This window comes from Schistosoma haematobium, chromosome 1 (genome assembly GCF_000699445.3).
Source record: "Schistosoma haematobium chromosome 1, whole genome shotgun sequence".
In the NCBI taxonomy this organism is placed as follows: domain Eukaryota; kingdom Metazoa; phylum Platyhelminthes; class Trematoda; order Strigeidida; family Schistosomatidae; genus Schistosoma; species Schistosoma haematobium.
Window position 1 is genome coordinate 90002681 of NC_067196.1, and position 11876 is coordinate 90014556.

General features: G+C 35.3%; 1 protein-coding gene across 1 annotated transcript; it reads right to left on the reverse strand.

Moving 5' to 3' along the window:
- Positions 1–646: 646 nt before the first annotated feature.
- On the reverse strand, positions 647–3163 carry LAMC1_17 (Laminin subunit gamma-1). Its single transcript, XM_051208530.1, has one exon. The coding sequence runs from the start codon at positions 1200–1202 to the stop codon at positions 798–800; it is 405 nt and encodes a 134-aa protein (XP_051075505.1). The 5' UTR covers positions 1203–3163; the 3' UTR covers positions 647–797.
- Between the last annotated feature and the right edge of the window lie 8713 nt (positions 3164–11876).

Consider the following 11876-nt stretch of genomic DNA (forward strand, 5'->3'; position numbering starts at 1 on the left):
CCGTGGAAGTGTTCTTCTGAAGTTAACTGAAAGGAAATTGGGTTAGGGGTTTTCTTAATGACCTGAGAGCGTGCCCGCAATACCCAAGGGACAACTTCTTTAGGTCGGTCACACACGACATTTTTGTTATTTTCGTGTTAGCTCCGTACTTATTGGAACCCCAGCGCCGGTGACGGAAACACGTGGGATAAGGCGAGGTGTGCATTTTTAGGGTTGACCATTTCTCACCCCACCAATTCTTGTGGGAAGGCAGCATCGCTGTTATACTGGTTGTCTGAAGGAAACACCTTACTGCCATCACACGTCTGTATATATATATATATATATATATATATATATATATAAAGTTCTTGACAGCGGTTATCTGTTCGACTTGTTTACAAAGCATAGAAACTAAAGAGCAGATACAGGCTGTACACTTAAATAATACGTTTCTATCTATTCTCTAAATATGCTATGAAAGCAGTATAGCCTAGCTAACATATCAGGGCGAGCCAGGTCGGCAAAAAGTATATATATCCATACCTATATCATATTGATAATCATTGTCATTACAATCATCATCAGCTATCATTGTATGTTATTTGATTGAATGTTGTAATGAAAATGATAAATACAATTATTAATTACTTAAATACTTACGACTGTTACTCACAACGGAGCATATGCTGCCGACCAGCATTCTCCAACCCAATCTGTCCTCCACCTACATTTCTAGTTCTATCCAATTGTTGTTCATTCTTCTCATTACCTGTATCGATTTCATTGGACTTCCTCTTCTCCTTTGACCTTGAAGATTATAAGTGACGGCTTGCCTTCTGATGCAGTCCGGTGCTTTCCTCAATGTGTGTCCTGTCGGCTTCCAGCACTGCTTCTTGATTTCTTCTTCCTCTGAGATCTGGTTTTTCTCTCTCATAGTAGGTTGTTGTTGGTAGTGTTTGGCCAACGGATCCGAAGTATTTTGCGTGGACAACTGTTAATAAACACTTGTATCTTCTGGATGATGGCTTTCGTAGTTCTCCAGGTTGCCACCCCCATACAGTAGAACTGTCTTGACATTTGTATTGAAAATTCTGACTTCGTTGTTGGATTGTGGACAGTTGCTTTGAATCCAAGATGTTTCTAAGTTGTAGATATGCTGCTCTTGCTCTGCCGATCCGCGCCTTCACATCTGCATCAGATCCACCGTGTTCATCAATCATGCTGTTCAGATATGTAAAGGTTTTTACATCCCTCAAATCTTCTCCATCAAGTGTGATTCGATTGTTGTATGTTGTATCGCATCAGAGAATTCTGTTTTTCCCTTTGTGTATGTTGATACTTACTGCTGCTGAGGCTACTGTTTCACTGGTCGTCTTCTCCTGCATTATAAGAGACTGTTATTATTGTATTCGTAAACAAAAAGTATTCTCTTTATTCATTTTACTTATATTTATCGTTTAATAAAAGGTTAACTTCAAAATAGTTGCTATTTCATTACTTTTATTAAGAAAATTTATAATTTCCTATTCACGTGCCTTCAAATTATATTACTATGGCAATAATGAAGAAAAAAAAAATACCATGGTCACATGATTAACACAAGTCATATGAAAATTTGTCCGACTAGTCGAAAAAAAAAGGAGACGATGGTAAAGAAAAAAAAGAAGAAAAATTTTACTTCACTATCACATGACTTTACTTTAGATATTTTGATTCATCTGTTTATTTCTAAGTGAATTGTTCAAAATTCACTTTTGATTATTTCGTTGTTTTTACATCGTGTACGTGTATGTATATGTGTGTGCGTGTGTGTGTGTGTTGTTGTTGTGCTTTGATTAGATATGTCTGTCTAAATTCAATAAATATTATATAATAACTTTATGATTACATAATCATGAATGGTTTTCTCTTTCAATTATTATAGTATAATTCACTTGGTATTGTTGTTTACTTGTATCTTCCTATTGAGGTTTAAGACTGCAATTGATCAGTTTGTTATTGGCATATATTCATCCAGTGAGTATGGCATCGATATTACCTTAATTCACAAGCTATTTGTAAGCAATGATGGATAGTGGCTAGCAGTGGAATCCAGTTTAACGCGCGTTTCGTCCTATTTGGGACTCGTCAGCTGGATGTACCTGCATCTCAGAGTTGATGTTCACTCTGGGACTCGAATGCAGCACCATTTGCTCCAAACGCCATCACGTTATCTATTCCTGGGTTCCACTGTTAGCCACTATCCATCTTTGCTTATAAAGCTTATGAATTAGGCAATATCGAGGCATTACGCACAGTATGCACATATGCCAACATGAGACTGATCAATTACTGTCCTAAATAACAATGGAAGATACAATTAAAACAACACCAAGTGAATTTAAACTTCACCCCATTGCACAAGCAAGTGGCTATCAGGACTCAGTAGATGAGTGGATAACACAACGGCGTTTAAAGTGAACGGTACTGGGTTCGAGTCTCGAAATGAACATCAACTCTGCGATGCACGTACATCCAACTGACGAGTCCCACTGTTAACCACTACCCATCTTTGCTTATAAAGCTTTTTGAATGAAGGCAATATCGAGGCAATACACACAGTATGCACATATGCCAATAACAAACTGATCATTTGCAGTATTAATCATCAATGGGAAGATTTAAGTAAAATAATACCAAGTGAATTTAATATTATTAAGGTTATTCCATTGACAATCGTAAATTCTATCAATGATATAGTTGACTTAAACGATGAGACTATAATTAATAGACAACCTTTGAGTGACTCTCTGAAGTAACCTTGAGATTGTCCACCTAATAACCAAGATCAAATGAGGTTTATAAACCTGTGTAAGGAATTAGAATTATGATTCATAGTTGATTGTCAACGTGAGGAATTAGATTTAAGGTTTTCATCACCAACTGATATCAACTTTATAATCCCAAAACTCTATTTCACCAAATAAATGATTGAATTTCATGCCAACATCCAAGACCTATTGTCTTATACCTGATTAGTTTGTCTATAAATTATATAATCTGATCGAATATTCTTTTTCATTCTTTGAATAATCATATCTCTTCAATTGTCAACCAACTGAAATAAAACAAAAAAAGTCTGCAATCTATCTCCCTATAATAAATATCAATGTTTTCTTAATCATTTATACTCAAAGAATTGAATTTACCAATATTCATTCAAAATCAATTTATATAATTAATAAATAATCTTTTTTTCTGATTGAGATCATGAACCGATTGATGTTAGACCACCATTGAAAACCTGGAAGCACTGGATGGCCGTTTCTAGGTTTTCAATGGTGGTCTAATATCAATCGGTTCATGATCTCAATCAAAAACTTAACAATCTCCACAAGGAGCTGTTCTTTCACCTCTTCTTTTCTCTTTTTTTCTTCATAATCTGCCATCTTCCACAGAAAACACTTTTGTGAAATATGCGGATGATCTCACTGTATGTATGCCTATATCTTCCTCTTTATATACCACAGAAATGAATGAGTTTTTGTCTCGTATTGATTGTTGGTCTGTTGGTAATGGTCTCATACTTTATCCGTCTAAATGTCAAGCTGTTAACTTTAGCATGAGACATGAACGGAATCTAAACACCATTTTGAGATCCCATAATGCTTGTGCCATTGGAGACTCTTTGATAGACACAGTGTCGAAGGTCAATTATCTTGGTGTCACCTTTTCCTCTGATCTCTCTTGGTCTTCCCACGTTTTATTGTTATCAAAGAAGGTTTTCCGTCTGACTTACTACATAAAGGGACTGCATGCTCTTGGGATTACTCTTCATTTACTCCTACAATTAGTCAATTCTTGCATATTATTCTTTACTGTTCTCCATTATTCTTTCACGGGCTTTTGAGGAAAGACTTTGCTGTATTGCGGAGAGTGCTGAAGGCAGTTAGCAAGATGTGTGGTGAATATTTCGAGGTCATAATTAATATGGTTGTGGATAGACATTTAAAATCATGCAAACTCCTGGCAGGTGTTATTTTATCAGATACTAGCCATCCCCTTCGCTCTTATCTTTCTCCTTGTATATCTTCTGGTAGAACGAGACGTAATTACATTAAAATCCATGCACGCAAGCAAAAGTATAAAAGTTCTATAATACCTTACCTAGGAAATATACTCTGTGACGAACAGGTTGTTAGAGTTAACCTAGTCAATAACCTGCATTCTTAACCATGTCTCTAATTTGAAAAGTTGTACAGTTTTTTCAGATTTCTTTTTTCAGACCTTTTTTCCCCTTCTTTTGTCTTTGTTACTGTTTTTTTTTGCGTAAGTAACTTGTTGAAATACCCTATGCTGTGAATTCTATATTGTACCAACATATACTATTGAATAAAGCCAACAAAAGCCCCCTAAACTGATAATAAATAATCACTCAGTTACATCATTCTGATTGGTCAACTATTTATTATTTCATTTTGAAATAATCAAAATAAAATCAATATATCTCAGATAATTTTTCAATGATTTCCATAACTCATTTATATACCATAGTAACTAATAAACCAATCAATTCATGGATTGACTGACAGACAGATTAGGAATATTCAACTAAATTGTTCATTGAGTTTTTGGTTGAGATTAGTGATATTATATGATTTTTATCCATTAGAATAATTCTTCTAATTTTCTATTTAACACTATCTAATTTTTATGAATCAATCAACATAAGAAGTAGGGTTTATACTTGTAATAAAGAAATCAATTTAAATGAATATTACTACTGTGATGTGTACTACTGATGTCGACAGATATAAGTAGTATGTAATGTCAAGACAATACGCAGCTCGATTCTATCACATTTGATCGATAGCGGTCATTAAGAGGACAGAAACAAGTCATTTAAAGTTATTTATCATATTCCTACTAGTTTTCCTTATGGTGTTTGATCTCGTCTCTTACACATAGTAGAAGCTATAAGAATTCGAGCTAACAATCCAAGTGTTTGTATTCATAAGAAATTTGTAACACCCTTACCTCTCCCTTGGCCTTAATAAATGATTTTATTTATTATCGTTTTCCTTACTCTTTCTTCCTTTATTTTTCTCCACCCCCATCTACTAATTTATTTTATTTTCTCTCAAATATACGTTTCACGGTTCAGTTATTTGAACACTTCTTATTACATCATCTTATAATTTTATAGATGTTATCTCACTGGTTGAAATCATGAGCCAATTGAAGCTAGATCACCATGGAAAACCTGGGAGCACTGGACAGCCGTTCTAGTGTGGGATTCCTCAATAGTGCGTTATCTATATTTTTTTCTAATTATTGACTTATTTCTGTGAAGATGGCACAGGTATTCAGTGTTTGACAACGCTTTTACCTCCAACACCTAATATAATTCGTACCCACTAACAGAAATCAAAAGACAGAATCGAGGAGATCAAAAGTTGTATTTGACGATTGCCAATATATCGGAATTGTCTGATATGGTCTGACTAGCGATTGCAGTAGATGTTGAGCACAGCGTTACCACACGTGATCTGGTGCGGATGCATGACCGAGCGCCTTCAGCTAGATGAGTCCACTAAAACTAATCTGGTCAGCATCCAATGTCGAAAACTTACAGAGCTATTTATTTTGGGGATTTATTCACTGCTACAGATCACTCCCCCCCCTAGTGGGGTAGTGATGATCCTAAGACGTGGCCAGACAGAAGTTTAAACCCAACGAGTTTTGTCGTTCGTAAACACTCTTCTGATAGCTTGCTAGGTTTAGCAGTGTCTGGTCGTCTTTCCTTACTATATAGGAGCATGAAGTACAGTATAGTAAAAAAAGAAAAAGTACGATGAAAGTTACGGTTCCTCGTAAACCTTATCGTTCTTTTCCAGCCGTCCTGGAAAAGAAAGAAGAAAATGTAAGTGCATATCGAAGTACACTCGTACGCGCGTAAAAAATTTACCGTTACATTCGCTTATGTAACATTGATTTGAGCCTTTATTACTCTTATCAAAACTAATGCACCTGTCATCACACTCAATTTTTACTTTTCACTTATTATGTAATCTTGATAATGTAATAAGAAGACGAAGATTACCAGAACTATGTGATGATGATACATTTCAAAACCTAATCACTGTGGATAATATGTCAATAGTACCAGGGTAGGTTTAAGGTAAGAACAAACTGTTCTTGAACACACAAAGGGGGGTTAATTTTTCGTATGGGACTAATTTTTATGTAATCTTTTCCATTGTTATCACTGACTCATCAACTGCCTTGATTGGTTTAATTCATTTTGTATATGCATATAAATATTACTGTATATTAGAATAAAGCTTGATGAGGATCTAATCGAAAACAATATTACTCGCTTATATCTATGTTGTTCTAAATCACAATATGGAAATATTTCAAATTAAGTAGTATGTGTCATGAATCGAAAGTGAAATGTCTAGATGAGGAGGAAGATTAAGAAGATTGAAGAAAAAAGAATGAGAACAGAAAATGATTAGTGTGGAAATGAAGGAACAGACAAGTCTAAGATGATTGATTAACACTTTACAAATGAAGTATTTACTGTATGGTTCACAGACTTTACCAAGATGTTCTGTAAATGTGTGCTCGAATACATTCAACTGTACCCATCTGTGTTCTTGGTCACTACGATACCGTATAACAAATCAATCCAAAACAGATATATCAGTAGAAGTATATATATATATATATATAATTTTAAAAAGATTAACTGATTATCTACTTACATAAACCATTGTTCATTACCAACTAACTAAGAATTCTCATATTTTTTACTACGGACATTCACGTAATACCACTGAAGTTAAAAATGAAAATTGATGGATACTAACTCCGCCTGGAACCTCACTGGGGCGACTGCCGGTCCCAAGCCCAGATACAGGAGGAGGGTTAGGTATGGGTTATCGAGCCCATCCCGTGGAAAACTAACTCGCTAAAAACCAATAACCAGGAAAAATAATTCAAACCATTTAAACTTCGCCCTCTGTGTAGACCGGTGTCAGGTAAGGTTGATTACTCTCACCCTTTCCCTTTCTCCTGGTGACCGACTGGATCATGAAGACGTCAACATCTGAAGGGAAGCACGGGATACAATGGACATCTAGGATGCAGTTGGACGATATAGAGTTCGCGGATGATCTGGCTCTTCTATCGCACACGCAACAACAAATGCAGGAGAAGACGACCAGTGTAGCAGCAGCCTCAGCAGCAGTGAGTATCAAAATACACAAAGAGAAAAGCAGAATTCTCTGATGCGACACAACATGCGAAAATCGAATCACACTTGATGGAGAAGATTTAGATGGTGTAAAGACCTTTATATATTTGGACAACATGATTGATGAACACGGTGGACCTGATGCAGATGTGAAGGCGCGGATCGGCAGAGCAAGAGCAGCATATTTACAACTGAGGAACATCTGTAACTCAAAACAACTGTCCACAATCCAACACCAAATTGATAATTTTCAATACAAATGCCAAGACAGTTCTACTGTATGGGGTGGAAACTTGGAGAACTACGAAGGCCATTATACAGCAGATACAGTTGTTTATTAACTTTTGTCTACCCAAAATACTTCGTATCCGTTGGCTAGACACTATCAGCAACAACGTACTGTGAGAGAGAACAAACCAGATTCAAGTGGAGGAAGAAATCATGAAGAACTGCTGGATGTCAATAGGACACATATTGAGGAAAACATCCACCTATGTCACAAGGCAAGCCCTCATATGGAATACTCAAGGCCAAAGGAGAAGCCAAAGACTATAAAGAACACATTACGTCGAGAAATGCAGACAGGTGATGAGAAGAATGAACAACAAATGGATAGAACTGGAAAGGATGGTCCAGGACGGCGTGGGTTGGAGAATGCCGGTCGTTGGCCTATGCTCCATTGGGAGTAACAGGCGTAAGTAAGTAAGTATATAATTAAACAACTGTTCTAAGTTTAATACTGTACTTAATACTAAGCTTAACTCTAACAAATATTGCAACGGAATACCTATCCATCTAGTATTTCTCGAAACTCATTCACAGTTTTTTTCATTCCCACGTTCACAAGTGAAAGTTATTCTAAGTAATCTAGCGTTTTGCAAGAACCTATTGACGTTTTCTTTACTGAAATCGCTCATTATACCATCGACAGTTAACACTGTAGTTGAATATTGCTCGATAAACGTTAACTATAGATCGATTCATATCCCATGATTCTGATTGGTTCAGCGTTATACTGGAAATGAACCAGTTAGTTGATTAGTATCATAAGGGGTTTTGTGGATATTATAATAAGTTCAGTGGTGGAAATCATGAGTCAGTTGAAGCTAGACCATCATGGAAAGCCTGGGAAGGATTAGACGGCCGTTTCCTCCTACTGTGGGACTCCTCAGCAGCGCATATTCACGGTCTCGCTTCGCGAGATTCAAACCCAGGAACTGTCGGTCTCGCGCACGAACGCTAAACCACTAGACCACTGAACCAACCGGCATCCAACAATGTTAATGTGTAACTTCAACTAAACCACGAAATTGAGCGACACATTCACCAATGTCTTCAGTGAGTTACTATCTCACAACTGACCCGGCTGAACTCCACTGATCACTACTTCTCACTAGAACTCCAGAAAATAGCTCTCTCGTGCAAGACTGATAGGTCCTGGGTTCGAAACTCGCGAGGTAGGATCGTAAATGCACACTGCTGAGGAGCCCAACAATAGGACGAAATGGCCGTCTAGTGTTTCCAGGTTCTCCACGGTGGTCTAGCTTCAACTGATTCATGATCTCAACCATTAAAATTGATATAATATTATCAGAGGAATTATTAAGTAAGATTTCGTAGATGGTGATGAATTCCTTATGGATATATTAATAGATATGAGAAAGATTTAGAAAGAAACCACTGGCTTAAATGAATTCGAATTCTCACTAATAATATTAGAAAGTGTTGTAGCTGTAAATAAATGCCCAAAATCAACAGCTCTGTAAGTTTTCGACATTTAATACTGACCACATTAGTTTTAATGGACTCACCTAGCTGAAGGCGCTCGATCACGCATCCACACGCTGTGTTCAACTTCTCCTATAACCCCTGACCAGTTTAGATCAGTTACTTCTCAATATATTGATAGCCTATCAAAAATATTTTCGAATCTTTTCGCTCCTGACTTCTGATTTCATTGGTTAGGAATATTTCGATTATAGAAGGTGTTATTGGTTAAGGTGTTGTCAAACTCCAAATACGTCTGGCATATTCAGTGTTATTTTTACAACAAAAGTATACGATCAGAATAATCATAATTACCTTTGGAAATCTAATAAACTCCTTAAATTGATTGATTTCTATTGTTGTTGTGAAGTATTTTTTTTATTTTTACAGAATTCCCTACTGATTACCTGAAAAGTTGTTATAGAATCTTCAGATCATTTTGAGAATTGCTTAAATCTGTCCTTATATTATTAATTTTACTCGTAAAAGTTCACATGATTCTTCATAGAAAGTGCAAGGTCACAAGACATTACAAAGTGCAAATTTTTAAGTAATCTAAGTAATTTCTGAACTGTAAACTATATCTAAACAGTTTCTAAGCCAAATCTCCTTGTACGTCCGAGAAGACGACAACGACAACAACAACAACAAAACTACTGATGTACATCGGACCATCAAAATGATGATGGGATATGTTGTTAATGAAACAATCACATTTTTGATAGCGATTATTAGATTTTTTCATGAAATTTATAACGTTATAACACAAATAGCTAAGTGAAAACTAATATTTATCACTGAAACCTTTAAAGTTGACTAACATGAATAGATTAAAGAATGAAGACCATGATCGTGCATTTCATGTGACTATAAATCATGGTTAAACTTTATTCTTAATCTTAAACCTTTTGCGTTTATATTGTGATGTACGCTACTTATGTCTGTTGATATAAGTAGTATATAACACCAATCGGAAGTGGAAAACCTGACAGTAGAAGGTCAAAAAGATTGAATTGAATAGAGTCGAAAAGAACAGAAAATAGAATCATGGACAGGAAGAATTATTCAGAATGTATTAGAAATTTGCAAAGAATGTTTTATGTTTATGTTTCTCATAGTTTACCAAAAGATTATATAATCGACTGTATTCACATGAGTTCCCATTCATTACAGTATTATCTATAGCCTTTAGTTATTCAGATTCATTTTAGATTCACAAATGGTTATCATCAACGTATATTTTCACTGATATCACTTCTTATATAAACTGATAAGAAATAATGAAGAACATCAATCTCTTTACTGTAAATCATTTCATGTATTGTTATAACGCTCGGTTTTACTTCGTCTACAAGTATGGGACGTCAGTTTAACTTAGACGAATATCTACACTAGAGTCCCTTCCAGTGTCTATTCTGAAGGACTTCAATATAACTCAGATCAAGGACACATGATTAGCCTGACTAAAACGTCAATATATTTCCACACCAAATCCCGACACAGTTCAACAACAATGAACAATCAATCAATCAATAATAATAAGGGTAGGGGAATATATAACTTATCTGACACCTTTCAAACAACCAGTCATTATCAATCTCGCCCACACACCATGTATTCAGTGAACCAGCTCTCGAATACATAACTGTATGATTAAAAATCAAAAGTTTTAACCATTAAGTAAACATTCCACATACCCTATGCCAAAACATCACATTAACTAACTAAATCAGTCAGTCAGTAAAAACGTAGAACTTTGTACGTACGTACATCAGTTCGAGTTGCCATACCACATTAACACACAGATACAATTGTCGATTCAAATCCCATAGTGGTAGAGGTGGTAAAAGTATAAGCAGTAATCGGAAACATGAGGGATTGAAGATATTATTCAAAAAGTATAATCCAGTGAAATAAATTTGGAAAGAGAAAAAAGAAGGGGACATGAAGAATTCAGAAGATTAGAATTTGGGAGAACACAAAGAGTGGATTACCTGCGCCATTACAAGCGATTTTCAGTCATGTCATTCAATGTCTCTAACCATCGGTTGCTATCATCTCACGGATCCCAACCAGGTAATCTACACCTACCAACATGACTCACTCAGTCCACTTGTCATTGACTTCATAGATTAACTTAACTAAATAGAAATTCATGAAGAATAATATATGTATACTGTAATATTTACTTGTCTAACTACATGTAAATAACTTATTACTTACTCTATAGATTAAACTAAACAATCTAAACAATTATTAGAATGGGTTTTGTGGAGATTTTAATAATTTCAATAGTTGAAATCATGAAGCTAGACCACCAACAAAAACCTGGGTTGGTTGAAATTAGACATTAACACCATTGGATGCCAGTTCATTAGTCTAGTGGTTAAGTGCTCGCGCGCGAGACTGGTAGGTCTTGAGTTCGAATCTCATAGGCCGGGGGGAGCGGGATCGTGGTTGTTCACTGCTAAGGAGTTCTGTACTAGGACGAAACGGCCATCCAATGGTTCCAGGTTTTCAATAGTGATCTAGCTTCAACTGACTCATGATTTCAACCATTGAAATCTAAAAACAATTATTGAATAATAAATAAAAATAAATAAAAAATTTTTGTTTATTATTAATTTTCTATGAAATGATCTCATTTATATCTGATACTTTACTGTTATGCCTAAACATTTACATTTACATTTACATATATATATATACAAATTACTAAACTACAAAATGGTTTCCATGTGTTTATCAAACATAGAAATAACTAAAATATTAAAGTTTTTAGGGTCAATGAAAAATTAATACATTTTCTATTTGTATATCTGTGTGTATGTGTGTATGCGCATGGATACACACAAAACATAAATGAAAATATTTATCCATTAGGTAT